This window comes from Euphorbia lathyris, chromosome 9 (genome assembly GCF_963576675.1).
Source record: "Euphorbia lathyris chromosome 9, ddEupLath1.1, whole genome shotgun sequence".
NCBI lineage: Eukaryota > Viridiplantae > Streptophyta > Magnoliopsida > Malpighiales > Euphorbiaceae > Euphorbia > Euphorbia lathyris.
The window spans coordinates 12,244,972-12,266,218 of NC_088918.1; the positions used below are offsets into that span (position 1 = coordinate 12,244,972).

Consider the following 21,247-nt stretch of genomic DNA (forward strand, 5'->3'; position numbering starts at 1 on the left):
ATTCTTCCTCCAAAAACTCATGAGTAACTCCGTTACTTATATTAATAGCCGAGTTACAAGTGGTGCACAAATTAGAGAAATTTTCATAGTCTAAGTGAACACACTGAATCAACAAGCCATCATTGTATTAGTCCATGCTCACTACACCAATTTGATGTGGTTGAATCCTGAAAATCCATATGCCAACTTGCAACTGTATGGAAGCAAGGTCAAAGAGGGCACATTTGTATGGCGAATGTGCTCTGATACCTAAGTCAGTTCGTGGAAAATACTAGGGATGATCACAATCAGTAAACTAAAGCTGTAACGTAAACTTAATGTAAAAATGAATGAATATATTTACCTCGACTTGATCTTATTCTATTTATACTCATGTTGAGCTGTAGAAGACGTTTACAAATTATGGAGCGGGGGGGGGGGGGGCACGTGTCTCCTATTGATAGGAATGAGAGAGTCTAGATATCGGGGTTTGATATCCCTTAAAGCCACCTGGCCCGTGATTCCCAGGATTAGAAGTGATTATGACAACGACTGTATTCTTGACTGGGTTTAGTGGGACTTTCCGAGTTAAGCTTCTGGCATACGGTCATTTTTCTATAGTTAAGACGAGAAGGTGCTACATATTCTATCTTCAGATAATAGGTTCAGATTTTTGCGGTTCCATGTGGTAAAGTTATATTTTTCTGATACCAGTATGTATTAATATGCTATAATTATTATTGGAATTGGTTATTATTATTAGGGATACTTTGAAAAAAAAACTCATATAGTTTCACGTTTTGCAGATCGATACATGTAGTTTTTTTCCCAAAAACAAACCATATAGTTTGCACCGTTAGCAAAATTAAGGCATATCCCTTAACACCGTTAAATGCTGATGTGATTTTACTTTTTATTTTTTTCCATTCTTTGGAATTCCGGAAAAAAATAAAGAAAAGAAGGAGAGAAGTGTCAATTAAAAAGTTAAAAAAGTCACAATTTTTTTCCCAAAAATATCCATAGAGTTTAACGATATTAAGTGATTTTACTAACAATGCAAACTACAAAGTTTGTTTTGAGATAAAAAAACCCACGTATAACTCGATCTGTGAAAACGTAAAACCACGTATATTTTTGTTATTATTCAAAGAGGAAATATATTCGCCAAAAGACCATTATTTAGGGAAAATTCCAATCCAATTCTTAAACTTCCTTGAAGCTAAACAAGAAAAGAAAGTCACTATTTACCGCCCCTAAATTACTTATCACCGTCATCTTTTGACTTTTTTGCCTTTCACATAATTTCAACCCAAAAAACCCAAACCTCTCAAGCTTTTTTTGGATTTTCAAAAACCCGACCTAAAACGTCATGGCACCAAAACACGGGATGGGAAAAGGCTTAATGGGCATTCCGGTAAGTTTTAATTCTTGAAATTTGTTCAAAAACACGAGTTCTGTCTCCGAAATCGGAGACGGAACTCGGTAGAATATAGATAAACGGGCATGCCACCCTTTTCACCCTAGGTGGGAACGGGCAGCGTGCACCGCCCGTCCCACAGGTGGAGCGGGCGGCGCGCGCTGCCCGTTCCATGGGTGGAACGGGTGGCGCACGGTGCCCATCCCACTGGTCGAACAGATAGTTCATCCGTTCGGCCCGTGGGACGGACATCGTGCGCCACCCGTTCAGGCTAAAACCAACAAAAAAAAATTAAATTTTTTTAGATTTTGGTAATTTTGTTAGTTGTAGGATCATAATATTACTTCGTGTTCGAAATCGTCCACTTCCAGAATGCTCGGATCCATTTTCGTAAAATCCCAAATTTTTGCTCGGAAGAGAGAGGATATTAAGTTTTTGGATGGAAAAAATGAAAAGGGCAGAAATATCCAAGAGGGGACGGTAATAGGTAAATTTAGAGGTGGTAAATAGTAAAACCCAAAAGAGAAGGTCCAATCCAAAAAAAATGCCCGCGAAGCCGCCACAAGGAGACATGTAGATAGAAACAAAACGACAAAATAAAATTTTGAATCTTGAAGTCATGTCTTGTTTGTCGGACATTCATCCGCCGTTGATTTCACTCACTCCATTTCATCGCAGAAGCGCGATCGGAATTTACTTCCAGTTTCTCCACCAATCTGCCGGCGATTATCCAAAAACCACCAAAACAGCTATTCAATCGATCCAGATCATGGCTACCAACTGGCTTAGAACCTCCGAAAATTTCAGCTAATAAAGCTCATAAACCTTTTACTACCCGATTCGATGGCGATGCCATTTTCTCATTTATCTATGCCTTTATCGGCCTCTTCGGGTGCTGGATTCTCTTCCCGTAGCTTCCCGGTAAGTTACTGATTCGAAAACTGAATAGAGCTTTGACCTTTTATTCTCTTTGCTTGTGTTTTTCAGTGTGGCAATTAATCCAACAGGTTTCTGGTTTTTTTTTCCCAATTAGTGTTTTAGTAGCTAATGGTGGAAATTTGAAGTTATGCAACTGTGCTATTTCGAGATTTGGGGTAGAGGGTTAGATTGTTCCTAAATTTGGTTTTTAGGATCATCTCTGTAATAGTCTGATCTAATACCATATATGGTCTTCACGCCTTTAAAACATGTCTATACTTTCGATGTGAGATTCACCTAGTTACTGTTCCCATTGCCATTAATAGAATCGCTTCTTGCTCAGAACTTTCGTTACAATTTGGCTCATGAAGAACTTTATATATCAATTTAGTTCATAATTATGTTACTTTTCGTCAAATTAATTTGAGAAGTGTCAGCATATGATGAGGTGCATCAAATTTTTATGATGACAGATTCATTTTAGACTGGTTTGAGGTTTGACACAAAATTGTAAAGAAAGTTCAGGCTAATTGATCTTGCAAACCAAGTTGAAGGGACAAATGATCCTTTATCTTCAAGAGATTTGCTGGCTTCTTCAACTTCTGATTAGATGGGTTTATTTGATATCTCATATTGCTTAATTAGAGAGTTGTATAACTTTATACATATGTGAGATAATCCTCCGAATTTGAGATACATTTTGAGGTGGGTTAGACCTTTATTTTGGTAATAGAGCCATATATTCAATGTTACTTTTGCCATTAATATTTACTTCACGCTATATATGGTTTTAAACATGAGGGAGTGTGTTAGATATCTCACATTGCTTAATTAGAGAGCTATATGACTCTCTCTCTATATATATATATGCGAGGCAATTCTCCCTTTTTAGGTGTCTTTTGTGGTGACTTAGACCTTTGTTTACATGGTATCAAAGCCTTGTATTCAATGTCGGGTCACCATGAATATTTGCTTCACCCTCTAGATGGTTCGAGGCATGAAGAGTATCTGTTTAATATTTACATTGCTTAATTAGAGAGCTATATTGCTCCATATATATGTGAATTTTCTTCTTCTTTTGAGGTACCTTTTGGGGTGAGTTAAATCTTTATGTACAGGTTTTATATATTGTGACAAGTTATGAGCAAATTTCATTGTGATCAAGGATGAACTTTCTAGTTTTCGGAATTAAATTGTCAAATAAAATGGTTAATTATTACAATTAGATGAGGATTATAGTCAATTATCATTCTTTTTAATGCATATCCAAAATTGTTGTTTATGTTGGTGTGTGCAGGTTGCCTTTGAGAACATTTCTTCGGTAGAAAGTAGCAGACTTGTGCTTGTTGGAGGAGCTCCCAGTTTCTTCCGGAGGCTCTGTGGCTTAAAGCTGCGAATATTTAAGAGCCTTAACCTTGGAAAGCTGAGTAGAGATTATAGATCTGCAAAGGAATTCAGGACTATAATAAATCAAGATAAGGATCATTCAACAAATCATTTACAAAGAAATCCAATATTTACAGGACAAGTTTCTGAAGAAGTCCCAAAAATAAATGTTCTCAGTGGTCAGTAAGGCTTTCTGCTAAGACTTTAATTGTTTATTATCATTGATTGTGTGTTTGTTCTGTATTAGAGATAAAGTAAAAGTTTAACCCTATGGTTAGTGGGGGAAAATACATTTAGACTCTATGAATATAATATTAGCACTAACAGTTTGAAGATTGAGCAATTTCAGACTGTCAGTGGCAGATCCAACAGAAGCCCATCTCCCTTTAATCTGGTTTCATGTTTGCGCCATCTAATCTCCACTGGCGTCCACGTGAAACCAAATTTTAGTGCTAACATTGCACGGTTTTCATATATGGAGTCCAAATTTGTTCTGTTCAAATAATCATGAGGCCAAAGGCATACCTTAGGTGGCACAGACGTGAAACTAAATTAATGAAAAATTGACTTCTAATTGATCTGCTGTTAATAGAATCTGAAATTGCTCCATTTACAAAACGTATGTACTAACATGGCACGACTTATACTCCAATTTGTACCTTATCTTTTTGTTTTTACTTTCAGTTTAAGTCTGAGAAAAGATTTAGACTTTACTGGCATTTGTAATGAAGGATTGAATATGCTTTGGGTTACAGATTCTATTGCTGGAACAACACCTGGAGAAGGTTCTTCTTCTTCACCCGATTTTCTTCATTATGATTCTGCAACTGAAGCTACTTACATAGAGTCTGCAGACTCTGCTCCATCTCTAACACAAGCACATTCTTTGAAGTTTCCAATTGAAGGTGGTAAAGCTACTTCTCTCTGCATTGCTGTCATAGGAGCTACGGGTGAGCTGGCTAGGGGGAAAATTTTTCCAGCATTATTTGCTCTGTATTACAGTGGTTTTTTGCCTGAGGTTAGATTGATTTTATACAATTATTCAGTAGTACTTTCTTTTGTGCGCTACAGAAGCTGTAGTTGTTACCTAGAATTTGAAATAGCTCAGTTTCTGAATATTTGAATCGAGCAAATTTTTAGGCTTAATACATCAAGATCCCTGTATTTGGCCAAATAATCCAATTGTCCAATTTTGGCGATATCTCATTAGCTCTTGTACTTGCTTAAATTGATTTATTGGCCTCATGAATTTGCTTAAAGTGACCTATTGGCTCCTTGAGCTTGTTCGAAGTGATACACACTTCAACTTGTCCAAATCTCCACTTTACTCTTCCATGTAGGATTTAGGGGGTTAATCATGTCACTTTAGCAAGTTCGGGGCTTAATGAGACATCTCCAAAATTCAGAGAGCCAAATGGATTATTTGGCCAAGTATAGAGGCCCTAATGTGGTAAGCCCAAATTCTTATTAAGTAGTTATTAACAGTTTTTGTGTGCATTTATGAAACTTTCCTTCTTACGATTTTGCTAATTCCATTGCTGCAGGATGTAGCTATATTTGGTTATTCAAGGAAAGATGCAACAGATGAAGATCTGAGAAACATAATAGCTTCAAATTTGACTTGCCGCATTGATCATGAGTATGGTGGCTATTTTCCTTGATAACATTTCTTTTAGTTTGAATTGTTCATGTGGTGGGTGCTTTTTAGGTTACCAAAACGCATGAGAAAGTAATCTGTTTGCATGGTTGTTATTTTTGAAGAGTATCTTTTGACTGAAAACCTTGATATAATGAAGCTTAGAATGATTCTAAGGCCTTTCTGGAAACCTCGAGGGAGAGCTTAGCCTGCTGATGCTTGCCAGGTTTAATTTTGGTTGAAAGGACACAATCACATATTAGATTGTTAAATTGTCCGTTAAGTATCCCACACTGGTTAGCTATAAAGGTAACGAGTCATTTATAAGAGTGAGGCCATTCGCCCTCTTCAAGAAGCCTTTTGGGACGAGTTGGGCCAATGGACTAAAGTAATAACCTCGCTAAATGCATTAAGTAATAAAAATATTTAAATCCTTAAGGGCCCAATGAAAATATAAATTAATAATTATTGAATTACATATATATATATATATATATATATATATATATATATATATACCAAAACCTTTCAATCAATCAACTAGAAGTCATTTCTTCTAAAAAAATGCATTTATAGTTGATTGTTTTTTCTTTCCACCTAAACCAAAATGAACACCATCCTTAACTTTTTATAGTGCAAACACAACTCCTGTTATATTTTGCTCATGTTGTAGCAAGTAGTTGTTTAAGGTGACAATTACTTTAATTGATGTCTTTTGATTTTTCTTACCACATACAATGTATGCATTTTACAATGAAAAATTATCTATATCGATAAATGAATAATTTATTCATTTATCGATAAATAAATAATCTCGCTTAGTGAATATTTTTTTTCCGGTCCCAAGGATATGCATTTATTGAGGTTTTACTGTATCATAGACTCCTAGTCCAATGTTAGAGACCCATGGGCCACCCGTAGATGTATAGTCCTGCAAACTTCACTCTCCAGATATCAAGACTTGTGCGTGAGGGGTGTGTGTTAAGTATCTCACATTGTTTAATTAAGGAATTATATGACTCCTTATATATGTGAGACAATCCTCATCTTATAAGGTACATTTTGGGGTGACTTGGACCTTTGCTACATGGTATTAGAGCCTTATATTCATTATTGGGCCACCTGCAGATGTCCATTCCTGCAAACTTCACGCTCTAGAATGTCCAACTAGGTGTATTAGGTATCTCACTTTGCTTAAATAGAAAGCTATATGACTTCTTGTATATGTGAAGGATTCCTCTACCTTTGAGATACCTTATGGGGTAAGTTAGACCTTTGCTTACATTGTCAAAGACTGATTATTGACAAAATCTTCACATTCTCTTGATTCTTAGTGTTAGACATGATAAAACTATTCTTGGAGCTTTTATCCATCGTCTTAATTAATCTTTTGGATGGAGTGATGTTTTGACATGCTCAGGGTCTTTTAAATCAAGAAGTTTGGAGTTTGAAAGGACTTGTATTTGTGTTTGTATGTCCTTTAAGCCTAAAAGCATTCACATGCGTGGTTGGGGGTAATTGACACATTTGTGGTCAATCCCTAAACTATTTCTCTATTTATGGTGGATTGAACAGTTTTGTGGCGTTCTTAGTTCACTCCACAGTTATAATTGTGTTTGAAAGATTTTCTCCACACATTTAAAGCAGTCTGGCTGTCAGAGAGGTGGACTGGTGCCTGGTGGCGAGATTCTCCAGCTCTTTGAGCAACTCCTGCCACCAGTCCGCTTGTCAAATAGGCGACTGCTTTGAATGTCTGACAAAAATCTTTGGCATGCCATTATAATTGGCAGAGATAACTAAAAACACCACAAGATCAGAAATAGTTTCAAACTAACCATAAATAGAGACGTATTTTAGGATTGACCACAGACGTGTCAATATCACAGAGTTGGGTTAGAGATAATAAAACTATTCTTGAAGCTTTTACCTTTCGGGTTAGAGTGGTTCTGTAACAGTTAGTAATAAAATTATAGACAATTACATGTAGGGTTGTGTCATGTAGTAAATTAGTCATTCTGCCTGTGTACCCTTCAGATAAAATTTCAATCACTGAAGTGGAAATTTTTTCTCAGAGCAAACTGTGGAGACAAAATGGAGGCTTTTCTTAGTAGGACATACTACCTTAATGGAGGCTATGATAACATAGATGGCATGTCCAAGCTAAATGCCAGAATGGAGCAAATTGAGGTATACCTTGAAATTGTCAAATGCTTACGTCTGTATATATATATATACACACACACACACACACATTATTCTTTCAGGTTGGGTGGTCTCTCATTTGACCATAGTTATTAAAGGCGTGTCTCAGACGCAAAAGTTGCTAGGATCCAGGTATATCACCTGAAAAACCAAAAGGTAGACTCTCTTCAAGAGGCGCGCATCTTTGTGAGCCTAGCGCCTTGTTGGAGGCGCGCCTAGGCTCAATTATATAAGCGAGACAATTTTTTATAATATTCCAAGTTAAAACGTGGTTGTTTCAATTTCAACCTTTCCCTATTTATATCATCTACGGCTTAAGAAAGTGCTGATCATACATACTAGAGTAGGAAAAAATATTATGAAAACTTCTACTTCAAGTGCTAGGCCTAGGCCAAAGGAGAAGGCTAAAGCACCATTTTCTAGTGATCGATAAAGAACTCCAACAGTTCTTAGAGATGAGGAAGAAGAAGAATCTAGCTTTGTAGATGAATACCTTGAAGATAAGAATGATAACCTTGACGATAAATTTGATGTTGGAAATGAAGATAATAGCGGGGATGACTTTGATGAGGGATGGATATGGATTATAGAGACTTTATTCTTGATGATAAGTAGTTGGTAGACTATTAGTTAATTAATTTAGGAAATGGTTGAACTTTAGTATTTAGATTTAGAACCTATTATTATTAATTATGATCATGGAAGATTTAATAGTTAAATTTGAATTTTATTCCATGCTAGAATTTATGATCAATATTATGAATAATTGGATATGGTTTAGTATTTGACTATCTGTTGTATTTTAGAAATGTCGATTGTTGTTATTTATGATTTTGTTTTTCTTCCGTGTGCCTTATGTTGCTCAGGCGCACGCCTTTACCTTACACCTGGGCTTTAGGACCCCCTATTGCCTTAGTGCACCTTGCGCCTTTAATAACTATGCATTTGACTGTAGAAACACTTCAGCCGAATTCTTTTTTGTGACTGATTCTCTAACAGTGTATCTAATGCAGGGTGGACATGAAGCAAACAGGATATTCTACCTTTCTGTGCCACAAGAAGCACTTGTTGATGTTGCATTATCTCTTGCTGATGAAGCTCAAACCTGTAGGGGTTGGAATCGTGTAATATTTGAGAAACCTTTTGGGTTTGATGGACAATCTTCGAGTCAATTGACCAAAACCCTGCTTTCTAAGTTTGAGGAGAAACAGCTATATAGGTACCATTTCACATGCTCTTGTCCTGTCTCGCTCTTCTCTTCTTCATAAGCATTTGATTTACATATCTGAATCCGTAAAATATCATTATATTCGATTAGTATATTGATTACATCGATCCCATTTCAGGATAGATCATCTTTTGGGAAGAAACCTCATTGAGAACCTCACAGTATTGAGGTTTTCCAATCTAGTTTTTGAGCCATTGTGGAGCCGAACTTATATCCGTAATGTCCAGGTGATTGTTTCTCTTTTAGCTTCGTTAAAATTAATAAACCTGATAGAATACTAAGAATTGTGTATTATGGTGTTCTTACAGATTATTTTATCAGAAGACCTCAGCGTACAGGCTGGAAGGTATTTTGATGGTTATGGGATCATTCGAGACATAGTGCATAGTCATATATTCCAGACAATTGCATTACTTGCAATGGAGCCACCAGTGAGCCTCGATGGTGAAGATATTCGAAACGAAAAGGTACTTTATCATTGTGAAAATTCCACCTGTGTCATACTGATCAATTTTGGCAGAGTCAGAATAAAATGTTCCGGGGATCAACGGATGAAAATATGTTGAAACTTACAGATTTTTTAGAGACTAAACATGACGGACAACTCTGTTCAGATTTCGCCAGTAACACTAAATCAGTTTGCAAATTCTGATTAGGTTGTAGTTACCGACAGAAACTTACATTTTAGACGGAAACTTTTGTCTGTAATTATAATTTTTTATTGGGCTTAATACATCAGGGTTTAGGGTTCAGGGAACTACAAGAGGCGCTGATGTATTAAGATAATTGATAACCATCGGATAATCTGGGAAGTATGAGAAGCGTTGATGTATTAAGCTTTTTTTCTTTGCTTAATAAATATCGTCAAATAATCAGATTGACCCTTGAACTTTGTTATATCTCATTAGCTCCCTGAACTTGCATAAATTGATCTATTGCCCCTTGAACTTGCTTAAAAGAATCATTGACTCTCTGAAATTGCTCAAACTGACCTATTGGCCCCTAATTGCTTAAAGTGATACACATTTCAATTTGTTCAAATTTCTTTTTTGTGTTGCCACGTAGGACATAGAGAGAACCATATAACTTTAAACCAGTTCATGAGACTAATGAGATATCTCTAAAGCTCAGGAGTCTAATCGGATTATTGGTCTAGTACTAACCCTTAATATATTAAACGTTTTCTTTTAAATTTCTCCTCAAGTCTGAGGTCAACGAACCTCTGTGACCCTCTGTAAATCCGTTACCCGGATACCAACTCTACCGGTGTTAATGAGAAGCTTTTTTCCAGGTAAAGGTTCTAAGGTCAATTCGCAGATTGGATCCTAGCGATGTCATCCTTGGACAATATAAAGCCATTTCTGATGACAAGGTTGATGTAAACTTGAACAGTCTGACTCCGACCTATTTTGCTGCTGCATTATACATCGATAATGCACGCTGGGATGGCGTGCCTTTTCTGATCAAGACCGGCATGGGACTCATCAAACACAGGTAAACACAGATAATTCTTTTTTTATGGTGAAATAGTTGAAGACTTGTCATTTATTGGAAGACATAACTCTTAGCAATCAAGATGTGTCTTTCACACTTTGGTCCCTAACTTCATTTTTGCACTTGAATTTAACGGTGATTAACAAACTTTGGTCCCTGCTTTCATTTTTGCACTTGAATTTAAGGGTGACTTAGCATTGAAGTCCATATGACCTGCTATTAAGGATAAATTACTCCGGTGTCTAAAACTTAGCGTGTTTCACAGTTTGGTACTTGAGCTGAACTTCATTTTGGAATACAACTTCAGATACATTTGAAATTTCTCTCTCTATTGATAATCTTTTCGAATTATCATTGCTTAGTCTTGGTTTCATGGTCGGGTTTCTGAGCGAGGGAGGTAGTATCGGTGATTTCAGACTAGGGAGGAAGAGAGGTGGCTGCTAGAGAGAAAAGAAGAGAGACATTAGGATTAGAGAAAAGTTCATCCAAGAAGAGAGAGAAAGGCGATAATTGGAAGAAAAAGGATATTGTACAAGTGTATTTTCAATACCAGTGTGACTCATGAAAAGTCAAATATTTAGGTCAAAATATGCCACGTCATATTTTTTTTAATAATTAACATTTGATAGCAGGACATAATGGACTTTAGTGTTAGGTTATCCTTAAGTTTAAGTATTTTTAAGTGCAAGAATGAAATTCAGGTATCCAAGTGTAAAATATTCTGAACTTTAGGTACCATAGATGTAATTTCTCCTTTTTTTAATGGGTTAAAGTACAAATTTAGCCCTATGGTTATCAGGGGAAAGCGGTAAACAGTGCAATCTTAACCCTAATGGAAGATGAGTTTTTTTCATTAACAAAAGATGTGCAATTTCAACGCGTATTAGGTGACCAAAACACTGGAGGTTGGAGCGTGTTTAGAACATGAAATTGCACGTGAAAAAACTCATTTTTCCTTAACGAGGTTTGAAATTGTTCCATCTGAAACATTAAACTTACGATTTTATTGTTTTGTAGGTAGAAGCTAAAGATTTTTTATTGTATTAAATTAACTACTACATTATGCAGAGTGGAGATACGTATACAATTCAATCATGTCCCTGGAAATCTTTACCGAGAACGAATTGGACATAACATTGATATGGCAACGAATGAACTGATTTTGCGTGATGTTCCTGATGAAGAGATATTGGTGAAAATCAACAACAAAATTCCTGGTCTAGGCTTGCAGTTAGATGCTTCTGAACTTAATCTTCTCTACAAGGACAGGTTAGCTTCTTTCATTCACTTCAAATGCTTAAAACTATCAATTTCCCAACAGTTGCTTGTTTTCTGTTCATGAAATATGTAAATGTTAATAGGGATGAAGTACAACATTATCCATATAATTATCGAAGGAGAATAGATTTAGATTCCATGTATAAAACTGTGCAATGTTAGCATTAACGTTGTGTAGATGGAGCAATTTCAGAGTCCATTAAGGAGACAGATCTAACAGAAGCCCATTTTTCGTTAATTTGGTTTGATGTCTGCGCCACCTAAACTCCAGTGTCCATGTGTAACTAAAGTTAGTGCTAATATTATACTGTTTTACATGCGGAGTCTAATATGTCTTTTATTAATAACCATAGAGCTAAATTTGCAGCGCAGATGTGGGGAAGCAAACTAATGGAAAATTGATTTCTGTATTGGATTTGTCGTTAATGGAGTTTGAAATTGATTCATTTACAAAATGTTAGTGCTAATATTGAACGGTTGTATAGGTGAATTCTAAATTTGTTCTCCCGATATCCATACGGCTAAATTTGTACCTAAGGTGGCATCAACGTGAAACCTAATTAATAGGAAATTGACTTCCTTGGATCTGATATTAATGGTCTTTGAAATTGCTCTATCTACAAAATGTTTGTGCTAACATTGCACCTATGTTGTACGAAAACGGAAACGGATACCGGGAAACATAATTTCTAAAAAACATAGGAAACGGAAAAGTGGGGGAAACGTGTAAATATAAAAAATATAATAAGATATTTAAAAAAACAAGAACCAAGAACAAGATGAAGAAAGTAAGCTCAATCGAGATTGACAATGATTATAGTAGAAAGAAATATAGGTAAGTTGAAGGATAACAGTCAAATAGGAAGTTTCAATTTTCCTAATCTTAGACTGAATAGGAATTGCAAAATAGAAAGTTTGAATTTCCAGAATTTTAATCGAAATAGATAGAGGAAACCGTTTAAAAACTGAGAGACGGGTTTCATATTTTGAGTAGTTACGGAAACGTGTCCGGAAACATTTCGTATCAATTTCCAAGAGTTTCTGTTTCCCACATCTGCCGGAAACGGTGAATGCTTGTCATGAAGAGTTTCCGTGCATCATAGCATTGCACGGTTTTATTTATACCTAGAGTCTAAATTTATTCTTTCCCAATAACCATAGGTGATTAGGCTAAATTTGTACTTTGAGTATCCCAGACGTGGAGAAATAGAATTTTGTTGGATCTACCGTAAATTGCTCCATCTATGATCACATTAGTGCTGACATTGCATGGTTTTATATGTAGAGTCTGATTTTGTTCTTCCTCAATAATCATATGGCTAAATATGTACTTTAGGTGGCACAGACGTGAAACTAAATTTAGACAAACATTTGTTGAATCTACTGTTAATGGAGTCTAAAATTTCTCCATCTACAAACGTTAGTGCTAACATTGATTTATACGTGGAGTCTAAATAAGTTCTCCCCTAATAATCATAGGGCTAAACTTTTATCTTAGGTGGTGTAGACGTGAAACCAAATTAATGGGAAATTGACATTTGTCGGATCTGCTGTTAATGGAGTCTGATATTGCTCCATCTAAAAAAGTTAGTACTAGCATTGCACGGTTTTATACATGAAATCTAAATCAGTTCTCCCCAATAACCATAGTACTAAATTTTTGCCTTAGGTGGCGCAGTTGGATTTGTCACTAATGGAGTATGAAATTGCTTCGTTTTGTATGGTGCTAACATTGCACGTTTATACGTGGAGTCTAAATGTGTTCTTTCATAATAACCATAAGACTAAATTTGTACTTTAGGTGGTGCAGAGTTGGGACCAAATTAACGGGAAATTGATTTCTATTGGATTTGTTGTTAATGAAGTCTGAAATTGCTCCATCTACAACATATTAGTGTTAACATTGCACGGTTTTATATATAGAATCTAAATCTGTACTCCCCCAATAACGATAGAGCTAAATTTGTACTTATCCCGTGTAAATACATAGGTACGATGTGGAGGTTCCTGATTCATACGAGCATCTTCTTCTTGATGTTATTGATGGAGACAACCATCTGTTTATGAGAAGTGATGAACTTGCTGCTGCTTGGAACATTCTAACTCCTGTTCTTAATGAGATAGACAAGAAGAACATTGCGCCAGAGCTCTATGAACTCGGAGGTAGAGGTCCGATCGGGGCATACTATCTTTGGGCAAAACACGGGGTGCGATGGGCCGACGACTAAGACCCTTTTCGGTAACGATTCGCACCCGAAATGGTTTAATTCGGCTTTTCAACTTAGCTCGCAATAAACGTAGCTTAGTCTAAAACGACTTGTTGGGGAAAAAAGAACATGGATCATATGTTGTCGCGTGTTACTTTTGGATTAATTTAACTTAAGTTCGCTAGGAGCGAATTCGTCGTGCGAGCTAAGTTGAAGAGTTGAATCGATCATTTATCAATCCTCTGCCTTACCGGGTCCAGGACTGATGAATGGTTTATATGTGAACGATTGTGTAAAAATATTTGGATTTTTCTGATTTTCCCAATCATAAACTAATTATCTCTATAAATTATATTACCGTGTTAGAAATTGAAATGGTCACCCATGAGACAATGGGAATTGTGCTGCTTTAATGCAGTGAAAATCACTTAGGTCTGTTCAAAAATCACTTAGGTCAGTAACTGAACAGGTAAAAACTAGGGTTAAGGTGCAAAAATACTCCTAACGTTTTGGGTCAGGAGCAATTTTACTCCTAACGTCTAAAATTGTGCAATTTTATCCCCTAACGTTGGAAGCCAAGAGCAATTTTACCCCTAACGTTGATAAATTGGGTCAATTTGAGAAATAATTAATCAAAGTGTCTTCTCGGTCATGAATCTTGTCATCTACACTTCACACATGCGTCATTTTATCAGTAAGAAATCACAAATATATGTTGGGATGTGAAAAAAAATATACTGTCTTTTGTACGAATTAGACAAAAAAAAATTCAAAAAATTCACCGAATTTACAAATATAATCTCCAATTCTATTATTAAATTATAAAAAACATGAAATTCTTTTTTTTAGAACGAATTGATATGCAATTGGTGCAAAATAAGGAACAAAAATATCTTATAATAATGTGTGAAATTGATCCAAATTATCAACGTTAGGGATAAAATTGCTATTGGCTATAAACGTTAGGGGTAAAATTGCTATTGGCTATAAACGTTAGGGGTAAAATTGTACAATTTTAAACGTTAGAGGTAAAATTGCTCCTGAACCAAACGTTAGGGGTAGTTTTGCACCTTAACCCTAAAAACTACTGTGCTTTAATGTACTCTGACTAAATTTGCATATTTTGGACTTGTATAGTTTAGGGTAGATAATTTATTGGTCTATCAGTTTTTGTATATTACACTGATAAATCTTGAGAAAAGTATAAAAATAAACCTTAGTTGCGATTCACTGCTCTTCAAATTCGTAGCGAAGATAAAAGAAAAGGAAAGAGATTATTGTCCCTTTGATAACGACCGTCGAAGTATGGTCTCCGATTTAGGACCTTTCGCATTTATGGTAGCAGCAGCAATAACGAATGGGTTGATTAAAAACCATTGGGGAACGACCCGACTACTACTCAAAGATTGGATTGAAGATTAATACTCGAAGATTGGATATAGAGTGATAATGCTGATAATTGGATTTATTTATACACAACATTATCTCTGGTTTGATACGAACTTTAGCATTACATTTTGATAATTGGATTTATTTATACATTTAAAAATTATTATTTTAAATATTAATTTTTTTTGGTAGAAAAAAGTTTTTAGGTAAGGGTAGGTGTACCCACTCTCAAGGTCAGGGCAAACTACAGACCTCGATGAGGGTTTACAGTGGAATTTACAGATCACCTACCAATGAGGGCTGGAGTGGGGAATCGAACCTCAAACCTGTCAAGCAGAGGTTCAATGCCTTACCACTCGGACCAACCCATTATTTTAAATATTAATAATATACTTTTATATTAATTTTTTTCAAAAAAAATAAAATAAAAAGTTTCGGCTTGTGTTTCCCTCTCTCTTTTTCTCCTATAAAATTTTAATAAAAAATATAATTAATATTTTAATATTTAAAAATACCATTATTTAAAAAATAGTATGCTCAATATCATTTTGTATCTAAATTTCAATTTTACATTTAATAATGTTTTAATTTTAAATATTAGGAATACACATTTATATATTTAATATTTCTACTTTTGTATTCTGTAAAAGAATATTTTTATTTTTATATATTAAAATATTTGAATTATATTTTTATTTAGAATTAGATGGGAGAGAGAGAGGAGAGGAGTGAGATCTAGATGTTGGGAATATATTTAAAAAATAAAACAAATAAATATAAAAGTGTGTTTGTATTATTTAAAATAATAGTTTTTAATTGAAAAAGTAAATTTTAGGCATTAAAGTTTAAATATGTTAAAATTCAGATATAAAAATTGTAATTTACTTCTAATAAGTAAAGGGGAAATCATTTATTTAAATAAATAAAGGATTAAATCGTTGAATTAAATAAAATTAATAACTTTATAATATATTATTAAAAATACGAGAACAAAACAATAAACAATGTATTAGAATCAATTAAGGTTAGTTTGAGCGGTTAAAAACTTCAAGTCGCTTAAAGCTAGATCTCGAATTTGAGTTCTAGCATATGCAGAAAGTTTTAATATATATATAGAAAAAACAATGTATTAGATAATAATGGGAGACTAATAAATTATGTGGATTGCTATTTACCGTCATCTTTTTACTTATCACCGCCCTTCATTTGATGCGCTTTTCATTTTTTTCAACCAAAACGTCTCATTCTCTCTCTAATCTCTCCAAAAATTACAAATCCCTTCACGAGAACCATGGCGGAAAATTACAGCAAAGGAAAATGATTGATTACTGGAAAGTTACGTTTTTTTATTAAAGTTTCATAAAAAAAAACACGAGTTCTGTCTCCGAATTTGGAGATGGAACTTGGGCAGACGGAATTTTCTCCTGCCGAGGCCAAATACAAGTATAAAAAAAAAATCTAAATCGTTCATTTCCGAAGTTTTCGGGTTCATTTTTTTATCTTGTCTTCGAAATCGTCCATTTTCGAAGTTCTCAAGTCCAGAATTTCAGTTTTGCTCGGGAGAGTGAAAGAATTTTCAGTTTTGGGTAAAAAAAAATGAAAAGGGTGAAATTATCAAATGCGGTAATAGCCATTATTATTTACCTACCCTTCAACTAATGATAATAGGTATTGAATAATTTAGAGGATAGAGTTGGCCAGTCTAGCTAAATGGTCCCATAATTGGAATATGGTAGAATATGGCAATCAATGTTTGTTAGAATCATGTGAATTTAGGTCCCACATAATTAATCATTCAATTTTTATCATTCAATTTTTATTTTTATTTTTATATTTTTTAAATTGACCCTCATGGTTAATCATTGCCCTTCCGGTGAGCTGAGCCGAGCCGAGTCTGTGCTTATACTCGGCTCGTGAAAAATGATGAGTTCAAACTTGAGTTTAATATTTTATAATTGCCTGTTTGCGAGCTGCTCGTTTATTTGCTCATGAGTTTTGCTCGCGAACATCTCGTTATTCGAAAAAGACATTATATGGACTGGATTAAAAGATTCCAAGATGATAGGATCCCCTTTTTTTACGTCCCCGTAGCCCTTCCGCGTGGCAAAATGGGGTGAAAAAAGGAAAGAGAGGGATGGGGTTTCTCTCGCTTTTGGCATAGCAGGCCTCCGGCGGGAGGCTCGCATGACGGTTGAAAAGGTAGAATAGAAATTGGTACAATAAAATATGCTGATAATGTTATCACGTATTAATTATGTTCATTTGAATTGTTTTTAACACAAAACAATATAGTTTTGAAACCTATAAAAATAAAGTCACACAAAACTACGTAGTTTTATATTTCCCTCTTTATAAAAAATACTATTATTAAATAAATAATCGAATCAACAATGCTCACGAGTCTGTTCGTGAATATTATAATCGAGATTGTTCATGAGTTTATTCATGAAACTATAACCGAATATGTTCATAAGCTTGATTTGTTATTTACTGTTACTAAGTTTTATATATTTGGACTAAAGAATCGATTTACCGCTAAATTTTAGAAATGTCTTATTAATCCTTTCAATTTATTTAAATTAACATTTAACTCATGAACTTATTTAAAGTAATCTAAATAGTTCATGAATTTGTTTAAAATGATTTAATAATCCTCCAAACTTACTGAAAATAATGCGAGTTTATCGACCTTTATTCTTTCGTGTAATACTAGAAAATTAATCATATCACTTTAAGTAAATTTAGAGACTCGTAAGAAAAACATTATTATTGAGACAATTTCTCAAAATTTGAAGAGTACACTTACAAGAAAAAATAAACGATGGTATTACTTGAACATCTTCCTTAAGTTACAACAATATCGATTTTGAAGTTAATGCAAAAGGAGTGGTAAATAGTTAGTGCTTGAGTCATAAGGATCTTACGGAATATAGTAGAGTAGTTTAAAACATCAAGAAACTTCTTCAAAATCGTTCGGCTTGTTCGGTGACGTTTGTTCTTAATTAGCCAACGAAGTTGTCTATGAGTTAACTCGTCATTCTTGATCCTTTTATTGTTTTTTTTTTTTTTGTGTGTTCCCGGTTTCTTAGAGAGTGCTTTATGTAAAGATGTGGGTGTTTAATTTTAATAAGGATAAAGTGCAAAATACCCATAATATTTATAGTCAGAAGCAATTTTATCGCTACCTCTAAAATTGTGCAATTATACCCCTAACATTAGCAAGTTGGGTCAATTTCAAACATTATTATAAAACACAAATATTTTATTCCTTATTTCATACCAATTGCATATTAATTGGTTCTAAAAAAACATATTGTTTGTAATTTAATAATAAACTTGGAGATTAATATTTTTAAATCCGATGAAATATTTGAATTTTTTTTATCCAACCCATACAAAATACAATATATATACTTTTTTAGTTTTTTTGTTACTAATTAGTGATAAAATGACGCATATGTGAAGTGTAGATGACAAGATTCATAACCGATAAGATAATTTGATGAATAATTTCTCAAATTGACCTAACTTGTTAACATCATGGGTAAAATTGCTCTTAACTACTAACATTAGGAGTAAAATTGTACCATTGTAAACGTTAAAGGTATCCCATTCTAATAAAGTGTTTTTTCCCTCAAAAAATAAAAAATAAAAATAACTCTTTAAAAATAATAATTCATTTAAAACTAAACAATCATGTACTTTTTTTAAGAAAGAATTGCATTTTTCAAGAAGTAGGTCATCCATATGTAATATATTTAGAAAGATTATAACATATTGTCTGCTATATTTACAGTCCAATTTGAATTTGTATTCTTGAAATAATTGAATACTATTTCAATTTTGAATTTTCTTCTTTTCTTTTTCTTTTTCTTTTTCTTTTTTTGGCAAGTTAAGTATGACTATCAACTACTACATTTACAATAGAGACACTTGTTCAATTAAATTATTAGATATCAATTTGGTCTAAGTGAAAGAAATATTGGTATATCTATATATATTATTGGCATAATATTCTTTTACGGATTTCAAAATCAATTAGAATCTTAAACGGATTAAATGCATTGTCTCAAAATGATCACTCAACTTCAATTTGTCTCAATAAAATCACTCAATTTTGAATTTTGTCTCAGTTATGTCACTTTGTCGATTTTAGTGGTGAAAAAACATCGGAATGATGACATGGGTGACACATCAACACGAGTTAACTCAAACCTCTGATCGAAATGAAATGTGACAGCCACATGTCAGATATTTTTTATGAAAAAAACTAAATTTTAGTTTTTTTTTCATAAAAATAATCGACACGTAATAGCCTGATGGCGCATATGTAGATGTCATGTATCATTTCGGTTAGAAATATGAGTTGTCTCATATTGACGTATCACTTATGTCATCATTCCGATGTTTTTTTAATCACGGAAATCATCATAGTGGCCTAATTGAGACAAAACTCAAAGTTGAGTGATTTTATTGAGACAGATTGAAGTTGAGTGACCATTTTGAAATAACCATGTAAGTTCAGTGACCAATTGTGTATTTAACCCAATCGTAAACTATTAAAATTATCAATCAGATTCCTGAATTAAGAAAAAATTATTAAATAAATTCCTATTTTATACAAAAATTATCAATTGAGATCTTATCAAAAATCGTTCAGTTGAGCAGTTTTAGATTCTTCTCCCCAAACTCATTTTGAACCAACATAAAAATTATTACAGTCTATATCAAATAGCCATCGTTTCTGATTTTATGATAGAATATATACTCAATTGATTCTTGCTTAGTTTAGGAAGTTGATTGGTGATTTTGATAGTTTAGGATCTTAATTGACTTTGAAGATTTAGTTTGGAAGTCAAACGGGTGTAATGACTATATTATATTATTATTATATTATATTATATTATAAAAAAGAGAAGAGATTAATACCAATAATGCCATCTATTTATTAAAAAAATATTTTTTCTTTTTGTAATATTTTTTTACACTCATGTGTCAAATCATCACTTGGAGTTGGTTTAGTCTTAATTTTAATTAATAATATTGTTATATTTTTTAAAATAGAGGTTTGTTAAAAATAGATAACATTATTTATTAAAGGCCTCATACACAAATAACCCTCTAAACTTGTCCAAATGTTGCAATTGTCCCCCTCAACTTTCAATTGTAACAACTTACCCCTTAAACTTGTCCAATTGTAAAACATAATCCCAAATTGGAAATTTTTTTACTCCGTATTTGAAGCAACCGTAAAAAAGTTTTTCCTGATTCGTATCACGCCAAAGATCTAATTATCATACTCCACGAGCGTTGCCGATTTTGTATTTCACGTGTTTCTTCAATTGCAGTCCATGTCAGCAATTTGAGATTGTGTTTTACAATTGAGCAAGTTTAAGGGGTAAGTTGTTACAATTGGACAAGTTTGAGGGGTGTTATAATTAAAAGTTGGAGGAGGCAGTTGCAACATTTGGACAAATTCAGGGTGTTATTTGTATATTAAACCTTTATTAAAACAATATAAGATTCAAATTTAACCCTGATATTTTTTTTTAGAAAGTATTTACTCGTAACGTATAAAATGGTACAATTTTACTCGGTATATTATCAAGTTAATTCAATTTTATCTCAACCCAGTAGAAAATTTGAACTGACTGATTTAACGAATACTCTTACAGTTACAGATAGTTCAGGAACATAGGGCCCACAAACGCGAAAGAGATTCCAAAAGATAATGTTATGTCACGGTGGTGCGTCAGCTCTGTTAGCTCACTTGGATTACGTTTCTTCTTATCTTACCCACTCCTAGTTTACCCAAAATACCCCTCATCTCTTTTTTTGACAACTCCCCTCATCTCTTTGTAATCAACAACCCCTTCAATTCAATACTAAAATAAATAAAAACATTCTTTAAAAAATAAATATAAAAACATAGATTAAAACAAGATCTTTTCAGAATTAATTAGAGCATTTTTTAAAAACTTTTAAGCGCGGTTGTGGTTACTGTTAACTGTTTGCAGTTAACTATTTATTATTAACTGTTTAATTACTAGTGTTTGGTAAAATTATATTAAACTTTGCTGTTCGGATTTAAAATATCTAAAATGGACATGTTT

General features: G+C 33.7%; 1 protein-coding gene across 1 annotated transcript; it reads left to right on the forward strand.

The window, feature by feature from the left end:
- The first annotated feature begins 2,018 nt into the window (after positions 1-2,018).
- On the forward strand, positions 2,019-14,097 carry LOC136205850 (inactive glucose-6-phosphate 1-dehydrogenase 4, chloroplastic). The gene is made up of 11 exons (XM_065996676.1): positions 2,019-2,317; positions 3,612-3,879; positions 4,456-4,718; positions 5,245-5,339; positions 7,409-7,523; positions 8,552-8,757; positions 8,885-8,993; positions 9,075-9,233; positions 10,058-10,260; positions 11,329-11,529; positions 13,529-14,097. Exons 1-11 carry the CDS (start codon positions 2,240-2,242, stop codon positions 13,764-13,766), a joined length of 1,935 nt encoding a protein of 644 aa, XP_065852748.1. The 5' UTR covers positions 2,019-2,239; the 3' UTR covers positions 13,767-14,097.
- Positions 14,098-21,247: the final 7,150 nt, after the last annotated feature.

Bases quoted from the DNA above. Each gene is read 5' to 3' on its own strand.
- LOC136205850 (XM_065996676.1), top strand. From the start codon at position 2,240: ATGGCGATGCCATTTTCTCATTTATCTATGCCTTTATCGGCCTCTTCG. The intron at 4,719-5,244 runs GTTAGATTGATT...CCATTGCTGCAG, and splicing joins ACAGTGGTTTTTTGCCTGAG to GATGTAGCTATATTTGGTTA. The intron at 10,261-11,328 runs GTAAACACAGAT...TACATTATGCAG, and splicing joins ATGGGACTCATCAAACACAG to AGTGGAGATACGTATACAAT.